This window comes from Phodopus roborovskii, unplaced genomic scaffold (genome assembly GCF_943737965.1).
Source record: "Phodopus roborovskii unplaced genomic scaffold, PHOROB, whole genome shotgun sequence".
Lineage (NCBI taxonomy): Eukaryota > Metazoa > Chordata > Mammalia > Rodentia > Cricetidae > Phodopus > Phodopus roborovskii.
In genome coordinates this window covers 16,138,126-16,165,144 of record NW_026126525.1, presented here as the reverse complement: position 1 = coordinate 16,165,144, position 27,019 = coordinate 16,138,126, and the positions used below count along the sequence as shown (strand labels likewise).

At 39.1% G+C, this 27,019-nt stretch overlaps 1 protein-coding gene across 1 annotated transcript in view; it reads right to left on the bottom strand.

The window, feature by feature from the left end:
- LOC127232465 (uncharacterized) overlaps positions 1-27,019 on the bottom strand; it is a 58,317-nt gene that overhangs the window by 12,089 nt on the left and 19,209 nt on the right. The window contains exons 7-12 of the mRNA XM_051198598.1: positions 21,818-21,973; positions 6,575-6,815; positions 6,236-6,478; positions 3,745-3,847; positions 2,277-3,003; positions 448-596 (exon numbers count right to left, since the gene is read on the bottom strand). Coding sequence (XP_051054555.1) covers positions 448-596; positions 2,277-3,003; positions 3,745-3,847; positions 6,236-6,478; positions 6,575-6,815; positions 21,818-21,973 — 1,619 coding nt within the window. The remainder of the gene's footprint in view (positions 1-447; positions 597-2,276; positions 3,004-3,744; positions 3,848-6,235; positions 6,479-6,574; positions 6,816-21,817; positions 21,974-27,019) is intronic.

Here is a 27,019-nt window from a genome sequence, read left to right as displayed (position 1 = left end):
CTCTAACATAGTTTTTGAGACTATTTCACACACACAAATCTCACCATTTTTAACAGATTAGTGGCCAGCAAGCTCCCAGTATCAACCCATTTCTGTGTCCTCAATACCAATGCCATAGCACTGTGCTGGGGCACCCAATTGTTTACATGGGTGTTGGGATTCAAACTTTCATCCTCATAGTTGCTTGGAAAGGACTTTACCCAAGTACCATAACTGACTTAATTTAACTCACTGATATGAATATTCCCCATGTCTATCCCATTCTTTCCTGAGTTTATTGATCTCCTAGTTAGAAAGTTAGCAAGATACTTAATCTTCTTGTTAGCAAGATACTTAATCCCACTTTCTAAAGATCTCTACCACTGGGAGCAAAATGTAATGAAAGGTGAAGAATCTCTGTCACCAGAAATTAAATTAAATGGAAAAGGCATTATAAAATGTATTTACCTTGGGCAAGGGCTTAGCAGGTTTGCAGTGGAGTCCTCCAACATAGTCAACATTTGGTAAGGTTGGGCGAGGAAACTCCAAGTCCCAGTAGGACCGAATGAGCCACATTTCTGCTTTGCCCATTGTCTCAGCTAAGGTAGTACGCCTTCCTGGATGGAGAAATTGAGCAAACGAGAAACCAAGAAATCCACAGGATTGTCATCTGAATATAAAATATATTTTCTTAAAAATGATGGAAGAATTTAGTTTGATGTAGAACATGTGCATCTAAAAAACAATGTTTATTGATATGTAACATAATTTGCATGTGCAATTGATATGTGGCTCACATATATACATAAATGTCACTTTGGGTTTATTTTTTAAGTAAACGGTAAGAATTACCTCTAGTTTCCTCAATAATTTTATCTCATGGTTCCTCAGTAATTTGAGATAATAAATAGCTATTGTAATAAATCACTAAGCCACCATATGAATAAGCACACATTTTTCCTCTTAAAATCTAGTAAAGGAACAGTGCAATATACACATACATTCCAGGTTCAAAAGTCACACAATCACACCTTGCTGTGTAGCCTGGTCAGACTTCCCAGGGTCATTGTAATTTGTAGCTAACCCTTCTTCCTTGTTTTGCCAAAGGAGCTGTAAAGTTTATGAATGGTTGAATTTTTGGTTAGTGCTACTCTTTTTGTTTCATATTAAGAAATTTAATAGCACTCATCCTATGAAAACAATCATACCATTTTCAGAAGTTATGATAATAGAAATTTTTGGCCAGTTTTAACTATGGCATATTTGTTTAAGAGAAAAAAAAAAAAAAAAAACCCAGGACTTCAAAAAGTACAGACTGAGCACACACGTGCCCATGATCCTGTAGTGTTTAAACAATAGATGCTAGGACCGTACATAATAAAGGAAAGTGGTGTTAGAAGCAACCACAATTCCTTTTTTTCAAGCCTGTGAACCAACACGGTATCTTTTAAGCATAAAAGAATACTTAGGAAATACAGGGAAATATCTTTTGATTTCTTTTGTATTTGTTTGGTTTTTTGAGACAGGGTTTCTCTGTATTGCTTTGGAGCCTGTCCTTGAACTCTCTCTGTAGACCAGGCCAGCTTCAAACTCACAGAGGTCCTCCTGACTCTGCCTCCCTACCTCCCTTGTGCTGGGGTTATAGATGTGTACCACCAATGCGTGGCATGATTTATCCATTTGTTTATGTATGTGTGTGTGTGAGTATATGCTAAGTTTATTCAGGTGCCCACAGGTATAAAAGGGCAGCATGCTCCCTGAAGCTGGAGATACAGGAAATTTTGAGCCACTGAATCTGCGTGGCACTACTAACAGAACTCAGGCACTTCACATGAACAGAAAATACTCTTAACCTTTTGGCATGTTTTCAGACACCACTTTTTAATTTAAATAAAGACAGTGGTGTATCCAAGCAAAAACAATTTCTTCAGTGTTAAATACATATTGGAATTGTAAAATATGTGATTCTTTAATCTACATCAATCAAAACTTGATTAATGAGCTGGTGATTTATTAAAATAGATGAAAATTATAGTAAAATAAATCACTTAGGGAAGGTCTCTTGCATCTCTTTGCAATGTATACCTCATCAGAATGTCCTGTATCAGAACTGCTACCTGCTTCCATTTGATCAGTAATATGAGCTTTTACAGAGTTTGTGAGTTTGGTAGCTAATATATATTACATTTAATCACCTATAAAAGAGAATTCTCACTTTTTATTTCATTGACACAAGGGTAGATTTAAACACTTGTGGAATTTTGGTTACTGAACTACAGAAAAGAAACATAACTTACCCAAAGTTTCACTGTAAAACTGATCCCATTTCTTCTCATTAAAAGTCTCGAACCAAAAGTCAAAATAAAGCATACATATCATATTTTTTACCCTCTCCATGAATGTCATTGGACCCCCAAATCCTGACAAAATTATAGGTACATAAGAGGGAGGGACTAGAAGTCCTGCACTGTACTTTTCCATTGTGTAGCCAGGAGAGAAGCGAAGACTGTACAGAAAAGGGATTTGCAGCAGTTCAGCTATCAGCTCTCCACAAGGAGAAATAGCATCCGAGATAAGCACATCAAACTTGGATTTCTGTAGTTTTGTCAACAGTTGTTTGTTTGAAACTGTGTCTTTACAAAGACTTAGATAGCTATCAGAATATGCACCAAACAAATTTTGTAGCAAAGGAGAGTATGATAAACATGTATCTCTTGATATTTCATTAGTCCATACATCCGCAAACCTATGATAAACCTTATCCAGGTCATCTTTACTGATAGATGTAGAAAAACTCTCAAACTTCAGGCCAGGTGACTTTTGGGGATCAAGAAAGATGGAAGCTGAAGGTCTCAGAACTGTCACTTCATGACCTCTCTGTGCAAGCTCATCCAGTATTATCTTTAGATTCAACCAGTGACTGTATTCCATTGGCCACACCAACACCTTCCCACAGTTCCCAGATCTGAAGCAGCAAGTCATCTGTAGCAGAAGCAGCACAGCAGACATCCACTTTGCAGGCATCTTGGAAAATCAAAGTCCTCTGTTCACTATGTGTTCCCTTCTGCTTATCCTTATATCTAAGAAAAAGAAGAAGAAGAAAAAAAAAAGCCATGAGTTAAAATGTAACCTGAGTTTGTTAATGCAAATACAATAAATGACCTCCTTGAACTTGTGAGCTGAATGGAGATAGTATAAGCAAATATTAATTATTTCGTATTTTCACGTAAGTGCTTAATGTCACATGTTTTGTTAGGAAGCAAATTTAGTTGTCAATAACCTCTTTGCATATTGCACATCTCTTCTGTTTCTAAGATATCTGAATAGTAAGTAGCAAGAACACTGGTTACAGAGAGGTTAGTCTGAAATTTGGTTTTCAACACATACCCCAAGATGTAGAAATTCTACAATTTAAAAGTATTTTAAGGGTAAATTTTTCAAGATTTTTTTGTAAGAATGTTGATTGACATATCCACTTACAGATAATTTCTAAAATAGCTTGACAGTATGCCTAAATTACTTGACTGACAGAAGCTCCGAAAAGCAGATAGGCACATGCCTCCTCCTACACAATGCCCATAGGGAAACAGTTGAAGACACTGGCCTGAATTATATCATCTGCTCAGGCAGCCAGTTAGTTCAACTAATCTGTCCACTGGCCATTCATAAGCCCAAGAAATAATTTACTTGCTTGTTATCAGAAACTTAGTGCCCCAAGGCCCTGAGAAGTAGATGAGCACATGAATCTACATTCCCTCCTCTCACTGAAACACCATTCCTGACGTCATCAATTTCTGTAAGATTGTTCGTGCAGGTCTTAGATATGGACATGATCTGTCTTCGTCTTCTTGTGTGCCCTGGAATTCTGCTGAAGATATCAATTTTCAAAGCATTCTAAGAGGCATAATCTAGAGAAATTTTTTGATTATAAATTAAGCCAAAGTCTTCACATTGACCATGTCCTTCACCAAAACCAAATTTTGGCATTATAGCTGTACATTGCCGCATGATTTGAAGGGGTAGTATCCATTATTGCAAACAAGCTCTATAGGGCTTTATGTGGTGGGAAAACATGGCAGAGACGCCTCCACATATGGAAAACTGAAAAATTAATCTCTGGAAAATAGATATACCCAAATATTTCTTTCAATTGTGCTTGTATCTGTTAACTTAGTAATGAGAAAACCATCAACTCACAAAAATGATATTTCCTGCACAAACTATTGAGTCAACCTTTGAACTTTGAAAAGTTGTTATGGAAAGTCTTAATAATTTAAGTTGAAGAGTAGTATTTGGTTTTATTTAAAGACAATCTTATTTTACATACCAATCCCAGTTCCCTCTACCTCCCATCCTCCCACTCTCCCCACGATTCCCCCATCCCACCCCTATCCACTCTTCAGAGAGGGTAAGGCCTTTCATGAGGGATCATCAAAGTCACATCAACAAGAAATATAATGCTATTTCCATGAAGATTTCTTTTATAGACCAAATTTAGTGATTGCCTTCACTAAAAATAATAAGAAATATTACATTTTCATACACAGTGCATATTTTTCTGTGGTCATTTTTCTAGTTAGCTGTGATATCTAGAGCCACACTATTCAAGAAAGCTTTAGTACACTGGTTCTCAACCTGTGAGTCACAACTCATTTGGGGTCACCTAAGACTATTATTAGAAAACACAGTTCCAATGGTCTTACTGAGACACAATTCCTCCATCCATCTCCTGGCATGTCATCCCACATGCAGATATGCTCACACATGAGTAATTAGAACTCTATTCAAGGGTCTCAGCTTTCAGAAGGTTGAGAATCACTGACTCCTGTAAGCTTGGCATAGGACCTTAAAAAATATACATCGATGTCATAAAATTTCCAATTTGTATCCTATGGAACAAAACTGAGATCTCAAGCGATGAATGCTTTAGATGTTGTAGTGAAAGAAATACTAGTTTTGCTCAAAGTATTACTGAGACCATTCATAGTGCTGTGGAATGCATTTTTCATTGGAGCTAAATGATGGAGAATTTTCCATCTTCTTCTTATTTTGAGATGCTCACATTTACTTTTAAACAATCTATAATGTATTAGTTCTATGGCTTATTTGAAAATATAATTTTAATATTGTGGCATACTTTTTTCTATTAATCAAGATACCCAAAGCATCTTCATATATATTAGATAGTTACTACCATTAATAAGTATTATAATTCAAAGGTAAATTGCTTCCCTCAGGCTCAGTGCTGAAGGATTTTTTCCTCTAAATAATTCCACTGTCTTGAAAGTTTCTTTAAACTTTAAGAGGAAAGCCTAAGTAGAGGAAATATGTAATTACCTGTGTATCTTGGGGGCTGTATATTGCTTAACCCCATGAAGAAGTAGCTTCCCTCATATACTTCAGCTGTCAGCTAACACAGTGCCAGATTCAAAAGACTGGGATGTCTGTGATTTGAACTTCTCTTAGCATTGTCATCTTTCCTTTAAAAACAGTTTTCATGAAAGTATAAACCTTTGTCTTTCCCAAGAAGCTTTATGATGGGGGTGGTGGCAAAAACTGTGCCTATGCAGTCCACTCACATTTCAAACACTTATTTTGGGGTATTCCATCTACTTTAAAGATTTTTAATGATGAGTGATATCTATGACATGATGACCTTAACTGATTTCATCTTGCTGACTGTTCTGTATATTTCTAAGATCTCTCATGTTGTTCCTGTGATGGTAAATTAAAAATTAGGGCTAATGGCAAGAAGGGAAAACTAGAGAGAACAAAAATTTCTGCCAGTAGATAACTTCCTGACTACAGAGCCACATGCAGAACAAAAATAAGAAAACCCCCTAACCTTGCACATGTGCTAATCAATCTTGCCTATCCATAATGACCTTGTAAAGGAACTTTGTACTCTATGAAATGTCTGTAACCTTGGAAACCTTGTGAACTGAGACTAGCAGTCTCAAGCCTCCCATTCCCTTTTCCGTTTTAAAAATGCTTTGCCATTGTAAGCAAGGGCTTTACTCTTCCTATACAGTGATGTCCCAGCTCATTTGGCTCTTAGTAATAAAAAACCTTTTGATTTTACAGTCCAGAGTCACTTCCTTGGAGGTTGAGGAAAATCGACTCAACAGTTCCCTCTGCAGAAACACGTGACCCTGTGAAAAGGTATACTTTTGGTTGGCAATATTCAAAACATTCTTCTTTAAGAGACCACTGAAAATGAAACCAAACAAAAGGGAACAAAAAGACTTTGATTTACCTCGGGCAAGGGTTTGCCAGGTTTGCAGTGATGTCAGCCAATAAAATCAGCAATAGGATTCCCCCGGAAGCCTCAGGCGGACTCCACCGAGCCCAGGACGATTCAGCCAGTTCTCGGAGGATCAGGCACAACCGATGAGGTAACCGGGCCCGCCCCTGAGCTGCGCGCGCACACACAAGGCGTGGGCATCGCTTGACTCTGGCGGCCACACGGGGAGAGCGGTAGGGGACTGCAGGCACGCCACTTCCGGGACCGGCGCCAGGGTGTGCTGGGATTCGTGCGGGTTGGAGGAAGCCGCGAGATCGCCGAGCTCAACCAGTCCTGCCTCAGCGTTTCGGCCAAGATGCTGGGGTCGGAGGTGGGGGCCCTCTCCGAGGAGGGGCAGGCGGGCAGGCGGGCGGGCGGGAGGCGCTTTTGGGGCTGCTGCTGCCCTCGCTGCGGTGGGCGCTAGGCAGCGGCTTCGACGTGAGCACGATCATGGCTGCGAGGACCAGAGCTGCTGTCGCTGAGCGGCCTGTGCCAGGAACAACCATCTCGGCGGCCCCGGCTCGCTGCCCAAGGGCCTGGCCCACTTGCCTTTCTGTCGTAGCCCACAGGTGCTCAACCTCAGCAGCAAGGCAACTCTTTCCAGGAGGTGCCCGCCTAACTGCCAGGGCTAGGCTTGCTGCAGACCCTCAGCCCGGGCTGCAACCAGCTGAAATTGCAGAGCACTCCTGCAGCGTTTAGAATGCTTATGCCTTGGAGGGAACTTCATTAAAGAAATCCCACCAGAATTAGCAAATCTACCCTCTCTGAATTACTAGGTGTTATGTGACAACAAACTCCAAAGTGTGCCTCCTCAATTTTCACAGTTGCATTCACTACCTGCTCTCAGTCTCCACAATAACTTACTGACATACCTGCCAGAAGAGATCTTCAACATTATTCATCTGGAAGAGTTGAGTTTAAGAGGAAATCCATTGGTTGTTCGGTTTGTTGGAGATTTTGTAAGACCCTCAGAATGAGGAGTCTTCCAGGATCGGTCGATACCCCAAGAACTCAATGTCCAGTTCAGTTGCTGCAAAATGCAAGAGGCTTTAATGAACAGGAAAACATTTGCACAAATAGGCTCCTCCAGCACACAGGCTCCCTCCCCTGGGCCCAGGTGTTTTTAAAGGCAAACCCACAAGCTTAGGAAGGGGGTGGGACCCTCTGTCCATTGAGTATGTGACCCTTGGAGGCCAGATGGTCTGCTATTAGGGTCAGCAGACCTTAGGGCCTCAGGGTGTGCTAATTAATCTTGTCTGGGCAAACCAGAGTTACAGCTATCTCTTTGTTTCCTAAGTACCCTATTTACCACCTGTTGACTCACAGGAAAGGAGGGGCAGTGTGAATTCTTATCTCAGGGCCTTGTGAGAGAAAGCTAGCAAATTCCAAGGAACAGATATTGGTTTCCAGGTTAGTCCATCATTAACATTACTTTTTAGGTCTTTCAACTTAACATATGACCCTCCAACTCTTCTGGAATTAGCTGCAAGGACCATTAAGATCCAAAGTATTTCTTTTGTTTTTAAATATATATTTACTATTTTTCTTATTTCACATATTGATCCCAGTTCCCTCTCCCTCCCATGCCCTTCAATCCCCTTCCCATCCCAAACCCCTCTCCCCACTCAACAGGGAGGGTGATTCCTTCCAGGAGGTATCATCAAAATCTGTCAAGTCATTTGTAGTTCAGGCTAGGCCCTCCCTCCTGCTTCTAGACTAAGGAAATATCCCTCCATGGGGAATGTGCTCCCAAAGTCCTTTCATGCACCAGGGATACATCCTGTTTCCACTGTCAGAGGGCCCTTAGACTGCCCAGGTCTTCTAACTGAGAATCATATTCAGGGGGCCTGAGTTGGTCCAAAGCTGGAATCCCAAATATCAGTCTGGGGTCCATGAGCTCCCCCTTGTTCAGGTCTGCCTGGTCTTGTCCTCATTTTCTTATCACTCCTCCCTCTATGCATCTGGATTCTAGTTTAGCTCAGTGTTTAGTTGTGGGTATCTGCTTCTGTTTCCATATGGTGGCATATATGTTAGTTATCAATCTCATTATCAGGGAAGGGTATTTAAGGTACCCTTTCCACTGTTGCTCAGATTGTTAGTTGGGATCATCCTTGTAGATCTCTGGACATTTCTTTAGAGTCAGTATTCTCATCAAACCTCTAATGGCTCCCTCTTTTATGGCCTCTCTCTCTCTCTCTCTCTCTCTCTTTCTCTCTCCACTTTTCTTCTCTTGTCTATACCTCCCCTGACTCAATCTTCCTAGTCCCACATGATTTCCTCTCCTCCCCTTCTCTTTCTCCTAGCTCCCTCTCCACTCACTGTCTCCCCCAACTCCCAATATCCTCAGGAGATCTTGTTCCTTTCCTCTTCTGTGAGGGACCTTGCATGAATCTCTTAGGTTCCTCCTTGTATCCCAGTTTCTCTGGTGGTATGAATTATAGGCTGCTGATCCTTTGCTCTATGTCTAAAATCCATATATGAGTGAGTACATAGCATGTTCTTCTTTTTGACTGGGTTACCTTACTCGGGATTTTTTTTTTTTCCAAGTTCCATCCAATTGCCTGCGAATTTCAAGATTCCATTGTTTTTTTATCTGCTAAGTAATATTCCATTGTGTAAATGCGCCACATCTTCATTATCCATCTTCAGTTGACGGGCATCTAGGTTGCTTTCAGGTTCTTGCTATTACAAATAATGCTGCTAGGTTACAAGGTAAACAACAACAACAACAAGAAATCAGTAGCCCTACTTTATTCAGATGGCAAAGGGGCTGAGAAAGAAATCAGAGAAACACCATTTACAATAGCCACAAACAACATAAAGTATCTTGGGTAATGCTTACCAAACAAGAGAAAGACCTATATAATAAGAACTGTGTATCTTTAAAGAAAGAAACGAAAGAAGATACCAGAAAATGGAAAGATCTCCCATGCTCTTGGAGAGGTAGGATAAACATAGTAAAAATGGCAATCTTGCTAAAAGCAATCTGCAGATTCAATGCAATCCCCATTAAATTCCCAGCACAGTTGTTCACTGACCTTGAAAGAACAATATTCAACTTTATAAGGAAAAACAAAAGACCCAGCATAGGCAAAACAACTCTGTACAATAAAGGAACTTTAGGAGACATCACCATCCCCGACTTTAAGCTCTGCTACAGATCTATAGTCCTGAAAACAGCCAGGTATTGGCAGAAAAATAGGCAAGTAGACCAACGGAATCAAATAGAAAATCCTGATATTAACCCACACACCTATGAACACCTGATTTTTGACAAAATAGCTAAAAGTATATACACCTATGAATGGAGAGAGGAGTAGGAGAGAGAGAGCAAGAGAGAAAGAATGAGAACATAAAAGAGGGAACCAATATTGGTTTGACAATAAAACTGAACCTAAAGAAAGGTCTAGAGAACTACAAGACTGCAGCCAACTAACAATTTGAGCAACCGTGGAAAGGCTACCATAAATGCCCTTCCCGGATAGTGAGATCAACAACTAACTTATCCATGGAGACCTCGTCTAATACCTGTTGGAAACAGAAGCAAACACCCATAACTAAACACTGAGTCAAACTAGAACCCAGATGCAGAGGGAGAGGACAAGACCAAGTTGCAGAAACACATGGAGACAGCTGACTTGCACAAGGAGGAGCTAACAGGCCCCCAGACTGATAGCTGGGAATCCAGCATGGGACTGACTCAGGCCCCCCTGAATATGGGTCTCAGCCAGAAGGACTGAGCAGTCTAAGGGACCTCAGACAGTGGAGCCAGGATGCATCCCTGGTGCACAAAAGGACCTTGTGGACACATCCCCCATGGAGGGATACTCCCTTATCCTAGAGACAGGAGAGAGGCCCTAGTCCCTACTTCAAATGACTTGACAGATTTAGATGACCCCACCTGGATGCCATTGCCCTACACGTGGAATTGAGGCAGGGAGATGGGATGGGAGGGTGGTAAGGGTGCATGTGAGTGAGCAGAGAGGGTAAGAAGGAGGGAGAGGGAACCAGGATAGACATGTAAAATAATAATAATAATAAAGATGTTGCACATTTACAGAATGGAATACTACTCTGTGGGAAAAAAACAATGGGATACTACTCTGTGGATAAAAACAATGGAATCTTGAAATTTGCAGACAAGTGGATGGAACTTGAAGAAACCATCCTGAATTAGGTAACCAAGTCACAATAAGAGGAATATGGTATGTACTCGCTCATATATGGGTTTTAGACATAGAGCAAAGGATCACCATCCCATAATTCACACTGTCAGAGAAACTAGGATACAAGGAGGATTCTAAGAGATTCATATAAGGTCCCTCACAGAAGGGGAAAGGGACAAGATCTCCAGAGCACATGGGGAGTAGGGGCACAGTGGGTGGAGTGGGAACTAGGAGAAAAAAAAGGGGGAGGAGAAGAAATTATGTGGGAATAGGAAGACTGAGTAATGGGAGGTATAGACCAGAGAGAGAGAGAGAGAGAGAGAGAGAGAGAGAGAGAGAGAGAGAGAGAGAGAGAGAAAGAGAGAGAGAGAGAGAGACTATAAAAGGGGGAGCCCGTATACGTTTGAAGTGAAAACTAAACCTAGAGAAATGGCCAGGCATCTAAAGCTGGCCCAAACTAACAATTTGAGCGACAGTGGAAAGGCTACCCTAAATGCCCTTTCCTGATAATGAGATCAAAGACTAACTTATCCACCATCATTGAGACCTATGGAAACAGAAGCAAACACCCACAACTAAATATTGAGCCAAACTGGAATCCAGATGCAGAGAGGGAGGACAAGAGCAGGCTGAAGAAACACATAGAGACAGCTGACCTGAACAAGGAGGAGCAAATGGGCCCCCAGACTGATAGCTGGGAATCCAGCATGGGACTGATTCAGACCCCCTTAAACATGGGTCTCAGTTAGAAGGCCTGAGCAGTGTAAGGGACCTCAGACAGTGGAACAAGGATGTATTCTTGGTGCACAAAAGGACTTTGGGGGCACATCCTCCATGGAAAGATACTCCCTTAACTTAGAAACAGGAGAGAAGCCCCAGTCCCTACTTCAAAGGACTTGACAGATGTAGATGACCCCCCCTTGAAGGTCACCACCCTACATGTATAGTGGGAGTGGGATGGGAGGGAAGGGTGGTCAGGGACCATGAGAAGGTGGGAGAGAGGTAACTGGGATCGATATGTAAAATAAAAAAAACACAAATAATGCTGCTGCTATGAATGTATTTAAACAGATGTCTTTGTTGCTTGGATGTGGATCATTTGGGTATATACCTAAGAGTGGAATTGCTGGGTCCTATGGTAGACTGATTCCCATTTTTTTGAGGAATGGTCATATTGATCTCCAAAATGGCTGAACAAGTTTGCACTTCCACCAGCATTGGAGGAGTGTTCCCCTTTTCCATATCCTCTCCAGCATAAGCTGTCATTGGTGTTTTTAATTTTAGCCATTCTGACAGGAATAAGATGGTATTTCAGAGTTGTTTTGATTTGCATTTCTCTGATGGCTAAGGATGTTGGGCACTTTCTTAAGTGTCTTTTAGCCATTTTAGATTCCTCTATTGAGAATGCTCTATTCAGTCTGTACCCCACTTTTTAATAGGGTTATTTGGTGTTTTGTTGACTAGTTTCTTGAGTTCTTTGTAAATGCTGGAGATCAGCCCTCTGTCAGATGTGGGGTTGTTGGAGATCTTTTCCCAGTCCGTGGGCTGCCATTTGGTTTTGCAACTCACTCTCTTCATGTCTCTTCAATATTGTACTTGAAGTTCTTGCTAAAGAAATAAGACAACAAAGGGAGATCAAGGGGATGCAAATTGGAAAGGAAGAAGTCAAATTGTCAGTATTTGCAGATGATATGATAGTTTACTTAAGTCACCTGGAAAACTCTACCAGAGAACTCCTACAGCTGATTAAACACATTCAGCTAATTAGCAGGATAGAAGATTAACTAAAAAAGTCAGGAGTCCTACTATATACAAGATAAAGGAGCTGAGAAAGAAATCAGAGAAACATTACCATTTACAATAGTCTCAAACAACATAAAGTATCTTGGGGTAATGCTTACCAAACAAGTGAAAGACCTATATAGCAAGAACTTAGTGTCTTTAAGGAAAGAAATCAAAGAAGACACCAGAAAATAGAAAGATCTCCCATGCTCTTGGATAGGTAGGATAAACATAGTAAAAAGGGCAATCTTGCTAAAAGCCATCTGCAGATTCAGTGCAGTCTCCATCAAAATCCTAGCACAATTCTTCACTGACCTTGAAAGGATAATACTAAACTTTATATGGAAAAACAAAATGCCTAGGATAGCCAAAACAACCCTGTACAATATAGAAAATTCAGGAGGCATCACCATCACGACTTTAAGCTCTACTATAGTGCTATAATCCTGAAAACAGCTTGGCATTGGCACAAAAATAGAAAGGTAGACCAATGAAATCAAATTGAAAATCCTGATATTAACCCACACACAAAGAACAGCTGATTTTTGACAAAGAAGCTAAAATTTTACAATGGAAGGAAGAAAGCATGTTCAACAAATTGTTCTGGCACAACTGGATTGTAGTGAGATAGTCCTTCTGTGGCACTAACCACGCCCATTGGGGGGGGTGGAGCGATGGGAGGAAGTTTCCTGTGGAAGGAGGTCGGAGAGAGAGCCGGAAAAAGCTCTCTTGCTGGCAGGACTTGGACAGGAGAGCATTGGGTGGAATTCCCTGGTGTTCATCTGTCTAGGTTGTAAGTTATTTCTCCCTGAATAAACATCTATTCGGCCTATTTGTTTATCCTGATCCCTATTTAACTGCGATATCTGGTGTCAGAAGTGGGATTAGGATTTTCACCCAGGCGGCAGACGCCGCTCCCCTCCCCCAACGAGCAGGGTCCCTTGCCTAACCAGGTGGACTCACCACAGCTTTGGGACATTTGCCTCTTCCTTACAGCAAAGGAGATCTTTGCCGCCAAAGCGGACCTGAGAAGGCACTCACCGCTTCTCATTTTTTGCCCATTTCCGCACTGCACTTTGCATTTGCACAGAGCTGCTCAGCACCTGCCCTGCTTGCGTGTTTTCCCGCCCGTAGCAATTCCACAAGTCTCCTTTTAACAAAATTTCGCTTGCCATAGTTTGTTAAGAGCTATTCTACAGGGAGCCGGCCGGCATTCTGCTTTCTCCAGACTCTCCATCTTGACCTCTCCTTACTACTTCCTCTTTCCTCCTTGTCTCCTAGTCTCTCCTATCTTCCTTTCCTATTGGCCAACAGTGCTTTATTCATTAACCAGTATGAGAAACGTATATATAGAATGACATCTCCCATCATCTCCTCTTTTCTGTCTAAATAAAAAGAAGGGTTTTAACCTTAACACAGAAAAATATATTATACAACAGTTATCAAGTAAGAATCACAATTAACAATATTTAGTCCATTATCATTTAGCAAGATTTGAAGAAAATATTCCATCATCTATTCTATCTTTGTGTGTCTAAAGTCTAAGTAACTTATCTTTAATCCTAACTAATGAAAACTATAACCATAACTATCTGTCTTCAACTCCTTCAAAGACCACAGAAGGATAATATATAAGCTCTAGAAATGACAGAGACAACTCACTGCCTGGTCACCCGAAGTTCTTTTGTAATCTTCCATTTTCAGCCCATAGGCCATAGTGTGTCTAGCAGACTCTTCAGCAAAGCAGGAAACTTTAAACAGTCTTCTTGTATTGGCAGTTTATCAGTCACTTTTCTCTGTGTCCTGCAGACTGTCTGGCAGACTTTTCCATGAAGCAGGAACTCTGTAGCAATGTCCATCTTGAATCAGCAGTCACTTTTCTGTGGGTCCTGCATGTCCAGTTTATATAGCACAAAGTCAAACAATCCAGACAAGAGCAGTATCTTGTCCAAGACTAGCGTCTTGCCATATTGGAAGTAAACTCCATAAAGCTTTTCTTCAAGGTCCATCTTCCTTTCTGGTGTTGCCAGGAGCATTTATGTCTCACTGTCAAGAAAAACCCTAAACCATTTTAAATGCCATATTCTGTAGGTCTTTTAAAGGTTTGAAGAATGCCTATCTATCTCAAATACTTCTCTGTGTATCTTGAAAAACCTAACTAACTTAACTCTAAGCTTTGACTATCATAGGTAATTATCTATAATCTGTACTAAATTATATATTACATTTCTAAATGATTTATATAAACACAATATCTAAACAAGAGGAGAAATATACATATCACAAAATTGACCTTAAATTGTATCAATAAATGAAAATCCATTCCAAAACAAAGTATTCATATCTATACCATAATCTCCTTTTTACCTTTAAAAAGATATTGGTTGTGGTCATTAACCATTTATAATCAGGTCCATTTAAATGAAAACAAACATTTATAAACAATATTTGGGAATTTGGGCATCGTTCTTTCCAAACTACTTCCTGCTGATAAAGGGCGCTGTCATGGGGATCCTAAGAAGATGTAGATATCCTGGCTGTAGTTTGCAAGCTGCTTTGTCCAAGCTGTTTTGAATGTTGGATCACCAGGAACTCTGGTTCAGGGGGTCTGGCTTGCTCAAACCACATTATTCTGGAAGGAATCCACAGCCTTTTATTTTCTGTGGAAACAAAAATAGAAATCCTTTTCCCCAGTAACTTGTCCTTAGACTTAAATTTTTGAGTCAAAGCATTTTTAAAATATATAAATTGGATTAATCCAGAAGCATTTCCTTTAACAGTTGTTGTTATATAGTCTTAGCAGTCAAAAGATACAAAGACAATATAATGCCATATAGTATGCAGATTCTCTCCATTTTTATGTGGCCTTTTTATTATTCTGTTTCTTTTCTATTTTTTGAGACAGGGTTTCTCTGTGTATCTCTTATCTGTCCTGGAATTCATTCTGCATACCAGGTTTACTTGGAAATCAGAGATCTGCTTGCCTCTATCTTCTCAGTGCTGGGATTAAAGTCGTGTGCCACCACACCCAGTTCCTCTTTGTCTCTTTAAAACCATTTCATTTTTTTTTCATGTCTACGTATATTTTAAAACACACTGTAAACCTTTAGAAGTTTTTCTTTTGTTTCTAAAACCCTTTTTTAAGCTTTTGTTAAATTTTAAGTGGAAGTTCTTACTAGCCACGTGGGCACCATCTGTAACCCTTTACTATCGGGAAACTCCTTAGGGGGCCTCTCGAAGGCTCCTACATCACAGGTGGTCTGAACATTCCCAGTCACAGTGGAAGACAATTTCCCACAGGACAATTAGAAAATTCTGTGCCTATTATAAAACCTCATACTGCTCCAGATGACAAACTAGTGACGGAAGTTGAATCAAATATGACAGAAGGAAATAAAAAATGTATATTTTGGCAAACCGCTATAAATAGTCATAGGCCTAGATTGATAGTTAAGATGAATAATAGACTGTTTGACGGTCTCCTGGACACAGGGGCGGATGTAACTCTCATATCTAATAAATCTTGGCCCCTGCATGAGGTAAATGTTCAATTCTTAGGGATTGGAACCCTGTCTCAGGTAAAACAAAGCACGAGATGGATTGAATGTATAGGACCAGAAGGACAGAGAGGAAGGTTGAGACCACATGTGGCTGATGTAGTGATAAATTTATGGGGTCGTGATCTATTACAGCAATGGAATACACAGATTAACATTCCTCCAGTATTAGATAGGAACCATAAACGACCTCATGATTGTGGAAAAAATATTATTAAGTACTATACAAGGCAGAGACCAAATATCCAGGTGGTACAAAAACAGAATACAAGTGCTGAACAAACAGAGGAACCAAAAGCCCTACCTTTAAAATGGCTAACAGAGGAACCTGTCTGGGTAGGAAAATGGCCTATGACCTCTGAGAAGTTAGAAGCTTTAGAAAGCCTGGTTCAGGAACAGCTAAATGCTGGACATATTGAGGAATCAACCAGCCCTTGGAATTCTCCTGTATTTGTGATCAAAAAGAAATCTGGTAAATGGAGAATGCTTACAGACCTGAGAGCCATCAATAAAGTTATCCAGCCAATGGGCTCTCTACAGCCTGGAATTCCCTTGCCTTCTTTGATACCCAAAGAATGGCCTATTATAGTTATTGATTTAAAGGATTGCTTCTTCACTATACCTTTACAAGAACAAGATAAAGAGAAATTTGCCTTCACGGTACCTAATTACAGTAATTCTCAATTGGTGAAGAGATCAATGGAAGGTTTTGCCACAGGGAATGATAAATAGCCCCACCCTGTGCCAATATTTCGTACAAAAACGGTTAGAAATAATTCGTAAACAGTTTTCACAATCCATAATCTATTATTACATGGATGATGTATTGTTAGCTGACTCTAAAGGAGAAATATTAGAAAAAAATCTTTGAGAAAGTAAAGGAAGTTTTACCTCGCTGGGGATTACAAATTGCACCTGAAAAAATACAAAAAAGGAGAGTCTATCAACTACTTAGGATATAAAATAGGTCTACAGAAAATTAGACCACAAAAAGTACAGATCAGAAGAGATCGCTACCAGACTCTTAATGATCTTCAAAAATTACTAGGAGAGATTTCTCAACTGCAAACCATTATTGGAGTAGAAGGGCATGATTTGAAAAACCTGAAAATGGCCCTAAAAGGGGATAAGGACTTGAATAGTCCATGAATACTATCAGCTGAAGCTGAGAAGGAATTAGAATGGGTAGAAAAGAGGATACTAGAAGCACATGTGGACCGCGTGGATCCAAACCTAGACTGTATTCTGGTTATATTACCATCTAGAAAATATCTTTCAGGGATTTTGATGCAGAGAGAAGATATCATATTAGAATGGATATTCCTACCACATAAACAGAATAAAAAACTAAAAACATATATAGAAAAGATCTCTGACTTGATTATAAAAGGTAAATTAAGACTTCGTCAGCTAATAGGAAGGGACCCAGCAGAAATTATAGTACCTTTAACTAATGAGGAAATTTCCTCCTTATGGAAAGATAACGAATATTGGCAGAGAGCTTGCAGTAACTTTTTGGGAACGATTAGCAACAACTATCCCAAAACTGAGAGAATCAAATTCATAAAGAAAACGATTTGGATCCTTCCACGCATTGTAAGACAAACACCTAATTCTGGAGTTCATACATTTTACACTGATGCAAACAAATCAGGTAAGGCAGGATATAAATCAGGAAAAATTAGCAAAGTGGTTCAAAGCCCTTACAATTCTGTACAAAATGCAGAATTGTATGCCATTCTCATGGTACTTATGGATTTTAAAGAACCCCTCAGTATAGTTACTGACTCTCAATATGCAGAGAGAGTCGTTTTACACATTGAGACTCCAACTGTTTGATCACAATTTTCAATTAAGTCTTTGATAAAACACTAGCAAAATGATGCACACTGAGTAGCAGTCATAATCTGTAAGGTGTAAGGTTTTTTTTGCCTGCCACATCAATAATCTGCCTGAGTGGTGCCACCTGGGACAGTTAGATTGACTGTAGTAAGACATCCTGACAGTTGTACTACCAGAGTTGCTTTGGTTTGTGCTGAACACTATGACATAAATAGAATGAGACTTCTTGTGTCAACCCTGTGCTTGAGCCTTTGTGACCAACTAACCAGTTTTAAATGGGATATGTAAACTTGAGCTCTTGTTTTGTGTGATTGTTACTGACTTTATGCAATATAGATGTGATGTGTGTGCCTTAATCCTAGCAAGGATATGGAAGCTTATTCTAGAAATGATTTCAGAACAACCTACAACCTACAACCTGACACTATGCAAAACACTAGGAAATAAGCTTGAACAGACTAGGTAAACAACTGTATAGATAATATCAAAAGTCCTGCAGGCCTGGAACTCTTTAAGTAGAATGGGCTGGCCAGGAGGCTAGGAACTCAGATCCACTTGCTTCTATCTCCTGGTGCTGGCATCAAAGGTGTGCACTGCCACCTACTTCCATGACCATCTTAACTTCTATTTGTTAACTGCAGTGATCTCTTACAAGCATGGCTTTTACATTTATGGGAGGCTATAGTCATGATCCATCTATTTACCAAAAGACAGAATAATTGTTCTTGACAGGAAAATCTAGATGGCAAGTAATCTTAGGAAAGCTGCTTTGTAACATTGGACCAAATGGGTAAAGTTGGACAAGGTTGTGCACACCTCCAATCCAGCATTTGGGAGGTAGAGGAAGAAGATCAGGAGTTCAGAGTTATCCTGAGCACCAAAGTGAAGTTGAGGCCAGCCTAGGCTATATACATGAAAACTTGTCTCAAACTGGGGGTGGGGAGGATTTTAACTGTCAAATGTGCCTTCTTTGCTTGTGTCGTGTACTAAACCAAAACTTTATCTGCATTTGAAATAAAAACTAATAGATAACATGACAGTTGAAGGTAGTCAGATTAGAGCTCAGTATGTTCATCCACAATAGAATAGCTCATGAAGTTGGTTTAACCATTGAACACTAAGAAAGAAGTATTGATGAAACAGGAGTGAAAACATTAAAATCTTTTGTCCTTAAGGTGTAAGAGAAAAATAGTAACAGATTATTGTCATTGGAAATTAACAAATTTTGCTAAGTAGTTTATTATGCAATAAAAACTAGTATTAAAACTAATTTGCCATCAGAAAATCTCTTAACTCACTACTTATGATTAAATAACTAACTTGTAATAACACAAAGACCACTTGGTAAGTGCTAAAAGGAGTTTCAGATTACATTAGGGCATCGGGTGCTCTCTTAAAGAGTGCTTGGGTAGAAGCCAACCCTATGCTGAGAATATTTGCATGTTAGGTTTCTTTTATATATTATTTTTATTTTAGTAGATTATATTAATAGATTAAAGGTATTTCATGGTTTGTGTGTGTTTGTATTACGTCATGAAACATGAGAGTTTTGTGGCTGCAGTTGTGAAACAATGCTGTAGTGAGTCAGTCTAGTAAGATTAACTTTTTTTATTTAGAGATTTTCTTTCTTTGTTTATAGAAGTGTTGTTTTCTACTGAATATGTAATTGTATGATGTTATAAAGTCTTTGCATTTCACCAGGTGAGCAGCTGTAAGCTGCCTAATGCATGATTATGAAAGGCACCAAAGACTTGGGCAGGACCCAAGTATCAAACTGTAAATGCTTTGTAATTAGATGACTTTAGTTAATATAGAATGTTCTCATGGAAAGTGTTCAGATTTATGGGACTGTAGTATTCTGGTTTAAATATTTCTACTTTCTTGATTGATAGTCGTTCTTGACCTAAGTAATAGCTTGAGTGGCTTTTTTAGGAATTGCTTGTAAAATAGCCTTGTAAATAGAGCATATAAGCATACATACACTTTCCAGCCTCCTAGAAAGAAGGTATACTGTTTCATCTTTTGTAAATATAAATATTACAGCCTGTGGTATTTAGATGTATCCTATGGTGTTCTTTCAGCAAAGTGTTTATTGCGGGTTTTTATGTATATAATTAAACTCTGTGAACAGTGTGCCAAATCAGTGTGCAGCTGTCTTTTTGCAGAGATGGGGATTATAGGGGTAGGTCCAGGGCCTTGCGCATGCTGAATGGGTACAGTCCACACCTAGCATAGATAGCTATTAGTGAAATCTTCATTGGCAGCTGTTTTACCTGTTTTGGTTGTTTTTTTTTTTCTTTTTTCTTTTCTTTTCTTTTTTTTTTTTTTAATCCATCTTTGGCTGTATTCTTTACTAGAGCTACCAATGATTGCTTATTTTTTTTATTTTTCATACTTTTTCTTTTAAGAAAGCTAATATTGACATTAACTTAGTGAAATAGGAGTTGACCATCTAGAATTAAGATTATCTTCTGAAGTCAGCAGGGTGTATTGTATGCTGTAGTCTGCCTCTATAGGTATGAATCCCATGTTAACCTAGCTAATGAACATTTAAAATCAACAAGGGCTGATTTTCAAAATGCAGCTATTTTATTTTCTGAGACAGGGCTTGGCTATGTATCCCAGGCTAAACTTGAACTAGCTATGCAGCCCAGTCTTGTGGGAAGCCACAGCCTCAAGATGGCACCTGGCTGGATGCCAGGTAGTCTGAGCTTAGCTGTAAACAAGCCTTATTTGGAAGTGCTTGATGGATCTGGTGTGCTTCCTCCTTCTGTGGCCTATCCGGGATCTCCAGGTAGCATGAGCTGATTGGGCAGTGAGTGCATATTTAAGGGCTTGCTGGGGCTGGGAGGAGCAGAAGCTGATGTACAAGGTTCCTGAATAAACTGCTTAAAGAAGAGTCATGGTCATGTTTCCTTGCTGGCCAAGGTACATGCCACAAGTGGTGGCCTGTACAGGGATCCTCTCTCTGTGGGTGAGCAGCTCAGAACTTCCTGCAGTCAGGGCAGTCGACTGGTAAGTCCCAGGTAAGGTGGGACCAAGTTAAGGACCTGATCTGCGCTATGAATGGGTAGTGCTGCCCCAGGGCATGGTTAATAGCCCCACTATGTGTCAGCTTTTTGTGAGTCGTGGCATTGTTCCAATTAGAGAAAGATATCCTGAGGTATGATGTGTACATTATATGGATGACATTTTAATGGCCAGTAACGGCTTGAAATTACTACACAAGGTATATGGAGTGTTGGTAAAGATCATAGAGAACAAGGGACTATATATAGCCCCAGAAAAGATATAACAGGGAAATATTATTGATTACTTGGGAGCCAAGATATATAAGGACTGTGTAGTGCCTCAGAAAATTACTTTAAGATTAGATATCTTGCAAACCTTAAACGATTTTCAAAAATTGTTAGGAGATATAAACTGGATTCGGCAATTTTTGAAGCTTTCCAATCAAGAATGAGACCCTTATATGATATATTAATTGGCAACCCTGATTTAAATTCTCCTCGGTTGTTAACTGATGAGGCCAGAATGGCATTGCAAAAGGTGGAACAAGGGCTGAGCACAGCTTCTTTAATGCGGTGCATCCCAGATCAACCCATTTGGCTTTGTATCCTGGCAACTGCGTGTCAACCCACAGGAGTATTAAGGCAAGGGGCGCCGTTGCTATAGATCCATCAGGAATGATACATGCTCCTCCTTTAAATGGAGAAAAGGCAAAAAATGTAATTACCCACTGCTTAGAAGCTTGGGCTGCGTGATGTATGCCGCAGCAATTAAAGACTAATAATGGACTAGCATATACTGCTGCATCTTTCTCTGCTTTATGTAAGCAAATCCAGATAGATTTGAGACATGGTCTTCCCTACAACCCACAAGGTCAAGGCATTGTTGAAGGAGCTCACCGAACTTTGAAGGAATGCTTAATAAAACAAAAAGGGGGAATAGGCCAAGGCCGCACCCCCAAAGAGAGAATATCTCTAGCTCTACTGACTCTTAATTTTTTTTCAATTGGATGTGGATGGACGCTCAGCTGCTGATCGCCATCACAGTGTCCTCTCCATTGATAAGGGATTTGTAAAATGGAAAGATGTCATTTCTGGACTATGTAAGGGTCCTTACCCTGTGTTATCATGGGCGAAAGGGTCTGTTTCTGTTTACCCACAGGATCAGTCAGAACCTTTGTGGATTCCTGAAACACTGACCAGGAGAGTTCCTGCCTCTGAAGATGGTGAGGTCCACGAGCAGAGTGATGCACCTGATGCTGACGATCATGATGGTGGTACTGGTCAACAAGATGGAAACGGATCCACGATGGGGGATCCTGTCGGTGTTTCCTAAACCCATGCTAATTAGGCATTCTGCCCAAGATTTTCCCAGATTTTTTAGTAGAAATTTAAGTTTGAATTTACCTTTTTTGCCTTCAGATAAGGATATTAGTCCTGTAGAGGGAAATGTTAGTTTTGCCCTGGGAGGGATGCTTATCCTAGTCAGTCTCATTGCTTTATGGTATATCAGCAAGATGAGGGTTACACAGCAGAGAGCAGCTTTATGGAGGGCAAGTCTGATTGCATATGGGTTGGTATCGTAATCCCAGTTCTGAGGAAAGATACCGGACTGGTGTGGCACCAGCTTGGCTGATAACTTGGCGCGGGGGCCATTACAATGTCCCTTGTTTATCAGAGATCAGACCTCTACCCTTGCCTGTTGTGTTTAAAACAAAAAAGGGGGAACTGTGGGAAGCCACAGCCCCAAGATGGTGCCTGGCTGGATGCCAGGTAGTCTGAGTTTAGCTGTAAACAAGCCTTATTTGGAAGTGCTTGATGGATCTGGCGTGCTTCCTCCTTCTGTGGCCTATCGGGGATCACCAGGTAGCATGAGCTGATTGGGCAGTGAGCACATATTTAAGGATTTGCTGGAGCTGGGAGGAGAAGGTTTTTCAAGGATCCTGATTAAACTGCTAGAAGAAGATCTCTCCTGAGTTGTGTCTTCCTTGCTGGTCGAGGTTGGGCACGACACAGTCTAGTTTGCTTGTAATGCTCTTGTCTCAGCTTCCCAGCTACTGGAATCATAAGTGTAAATAAACCATGGGTCCAGCTCCATATTTTACTTAGAAATGTGGCAAAGATGCCAGTTAGTCTAAAAATCTTGGTGTCTAAATTTTTGTTGTAATATTAAAAATAAACATTATAGATGGACTTCAAATATGAGAACTTTGGGGGTGATATAAATAAAAAGAAGAGGCAATCCTCAATAGTGCATCCCAGTACTGCAGCATACTTGTAACAGACACTGGAAATACTGGGTTAAATGAAGATTCAAGAAGGGGTTGTTTGCTGGGATGTTAAGGAAAACAAATCTCTAAGAGCAGCCAAGGATGGGTGGCCAGAGAAATTCCTGACCCAGTAAAGCCCTGTAGAGTAACAAGAAATTGTTTAAAAATTAATCCACCAAATGGCCTCCTACTGCCATCCAAAAAGCTTATCACTAAGTTTATTACTGCTAATGTTATTGAATCGGCCCCTGCTGCCGGAGGCTGTCCCATTGCTTCCCATAAACACATCCAGCAAGCTGTAGGCGTTCTTTCAATCTTGGTCTTCCCAGAGTTCCTATTGGCCTGTTTTATAATACAGCAGGTAACCTTAATAAATGTTTACATTTTCATTGTCTTTTTAAAAAACTGCAAATCAAATGTTTAGCTATTTACATAAACAAATTGTGTTTCCATGTGCATGCTTGTAGGTAAGACTTTAACACTAAAAGTATATATGTAAGATGATTTAGCTGCACTTAGTTTTAAAGTGCTGAATTTTTACCAAAATGTCTTGCTTTTCTTCTAAAAGTAGAGATTTTATTATAAGTATTGGTCTCCATTTAATCCAAAATACTGATTTTTTTTAAGTTAGACTAGGCATGTAACCCCCGTGGTGAAGGGTACTTTGTAGACTTTAGGCAGTGTGACCTGTATGTAGCACATAGTTTTCCCTTGCTTAGAGAAGAAGTGTTGTGTTAGCCCTCACTGTATGTGTATTAAGCATTTAATGTTATATAACATTCATTCAGTAGAATGCAATTTTATATTTTCATCATAGGGTGACCTTTTTGGTAGTGTATGTAGCACTATGCTTTGTGGTCTGAAAGCGCCTTTAAAGTTTTCCATTTAACCCAAAATATGGGGGAAAAAGTATATTAAATGGTAAATTGTCAATGATGGCTATGTGATCTTCTACATTGATTTGAAGGGGAAAGACTGATCCTGAGAGATTTCTTTGCATACAACAGGGCCCACTGTGTGTGTAGGGCTTCTAGGAGGGGTATTTTAACCATATTGTGCCAGGAGATCAGAGCCATCTGGAACCAAAGGCCAACCACCATCACCCTACCCTATTCCCAGTAGAAAGGTATATCTTTTATATAGTATTTTATTTAAACATTCATGCTACTAAAAGGACAGCAGAAGTCCTACTGCTGTCATATCTATAGCATTGTAGGAAAATATTGTCACTGAGGTCTGGCATGTTTTATCATCAATTTTCCTATAGGTTGAAAGGGGGATAGTTTAATATGTGTAAGTGCCACCTTGGCTTTTATATTTTTCTTGATCTCTATTTACTGAGGATTGAAGTAAGAAGTATTCCACTAACTCACAAAGTTAAACACTTAGTAGGTGATCTTGATGGGTGCTGCTAGGCTTTTACTCAGCAGTAGTCAGCTTCAATAACTGATACAATATTCAGTCTCATGTGGTGTATTATGTGTGCATTAGATTTAGTAGCTTAGTGAAGAAGGTTATTCACATGCAGAAAACTTTGAATTCATCAGAACATACTTTATTCTTTTGGCCATGAAAAAACTGAATAAAATTGTGTTATTTAGAACTCCAGTTGAGGAAAGAAACAAGGATGAGGTTGGCATTGCTGTTATTAGAACCATATCTAAGTTGGTTTGTTTTGTATATGAAGATGGCTGAAAGTCCCTGATCTCAGTTCACATGGTCAGCACTGTGTTCCTGGGAAACAGTATTGACTCCAGTAGTCACTTTTGAACAGCCACATGCAGACTTGTGTTGAGGTTTGTTGCATTCTGAGCCCACTTGATGTTTGTTAGAAACAGAACATAGTGGGAAAGACTGTCTATATAACAGCTTTAGCTTTTCATAAAGTTGGGGGCTTCATATGCTAAAAAAAATGCTGAAAAGGTGTGACTTTTGTCAAATTATTATGTATGCCCTGACTACAGTACCTAAAGTCTTGTGAATTAGAAATACCTGTATAAGTATATATACAATTAAAATGTAACTCAAATATAGATCAGTAGTGCAGTTTGTTTTATGGAAAAGACAGAGTCCTATTGTATCAAATTTATGTAACCTTTAATTGGCTAATATTCTAAAAAGAATGTTTAAACTATTTAAATTCTTATGCTTCCTCACCCAAAGGACATGAAAAAAATATATTAACTTTATATATCTTCTTTATGAATTTTGTCTTAAACATTGTGCCTTGTTTTATTAAACTGTTTTATTGAACTCCAACTCTGGTTTTTTGTAACAGCATTTTATTCTAAACAAACATAAAAAAATTCTTTATAATGCCTGTATTTGATATGTCACTACTTATCTGTTTTTTGAAATTATTGAATATACTACTCTAAAAATAAAAAATAAAATAAAATAAAATCAACATTAGGTCAGACTGGACAGGGAAACTCTCAATCCTAGTAGGACCTAATAAGCCACATTTCTGTTTTCTTCATCATTTCAGCTAATGTAGAAGGTCTTCCTAAATGGAGAAAATGAGGTAGTCATGGAGGGGAAGGGAAGAGAGAAGATGGTGGCAAGGTTGCCTTCAGAATATACTAAGATTTCCTGAAAAGTATTTGAATAATTTGTGCTCAGTTGTGTGTAAAGTATGCATTATAAACACAATATTTATTCAAGTGCATACTTTATCAGTGGCTTACATAATATTTTAATATGTGTGTTGTAGGCAAACTGAGGAGAAATTTTCTGTCCATAGTTACCTCAGTAAAGAGCCATCATTAAGACTTGTTAAGCTAAACCTCCATATAATTAAGCCTGCACTTCCTTCCTCCTTAAAGATTTGATTGTATTAGGTAAGTATATATAAACAAATGTTCAAGTTCTTGAGAGAATAATCCTATCAAAGTCATAGAAACAACTTGCTCTAGCAGTTCTTACTCTATTTCTGAAACCTTAGCAGCCTCTCTTTTTGCTTTGGTTTTCCAAGTGATTTCTGGATTTAATGACTGACTGAATTAATGATCCCCACTTCTACCTCTGCTTTATAGTAGGGACTTAATACACTTGTATTTTTATGTCAAGAACTTAACAGTATTTATTATATAAAAGTAGTCATGACACCTAGTAAAAGTACACAGAATAGAAATTTATATTCACCATTAATGGGGCTTATTTTTTTTTGAATTGAGAAACTTGACCTTAAACAAGTGACAATCAAACCCATGTGTAGCCATGGTTTAGAAGATTTGATATATTGAGATGGTAACACAGAAAAGAACTTGTGAAGGAATACAGAGTCCTCAGTAACCTCAAGTTAAATTTTTTGAGTCTGTGATTAAACTGACTGTCCCATAATAGGAATTAAAGCCTTCAGGACATATATATATATATATATATATATATATATATATATATATATATAATTTTTTACATAAAGAAAACATTATCTACATAAGACATAAGATCATCATTAGACTATAAACTTATATAATTCCCTATTCTACAGTTGTTAAGCATATTTTCTTCTTAAATGAGTAAAATGAGTATGTATGTCCCACAGTAATCCTGCAAGCTTTGATTGGTAATCATATGACCTTCTTGAATATCCTGTATACTAAGTGATTCTTTCTTACCAGTGATACCTGACTGCCCACCATTTGTGCATATAAAATAGGATAAAGGTAATAAAACTTGTCCCCCTATCTAGAGATAAAAGAGTTAACTTACCCAAAATTTTAGTGTAAAACAGATTCCATTTATTCATAGTAAATGACTGGAACCAAAAGTCAAAATAAAGCATGCACAGCATATTTTTTACCCTTTCCAAGAATGTCATTTGACCACTTAATCCTGACAAAATAACAGGCACATAAGAGGGAGGGAAGAGAAGTCCATCACTGTATTTTTCTATTGTGTAGCCAGGAAAATAGCTATCAGCTCATCACAGGGACCATTTGGATCTGAAAGAAGGACATTAAACTGTAAGTTAAAATATAACTTGGGTTGAGCAATGTTGATATAGTAAATGATTAGTCATATTATATTGACTAAAGTTATACATCAAATTAGTTAATGACTACATTAATGTATATATTGTGATGAAGTGTGTTCACTTACTGTTGTGTGGGAAACTTTTCTGAGAAGA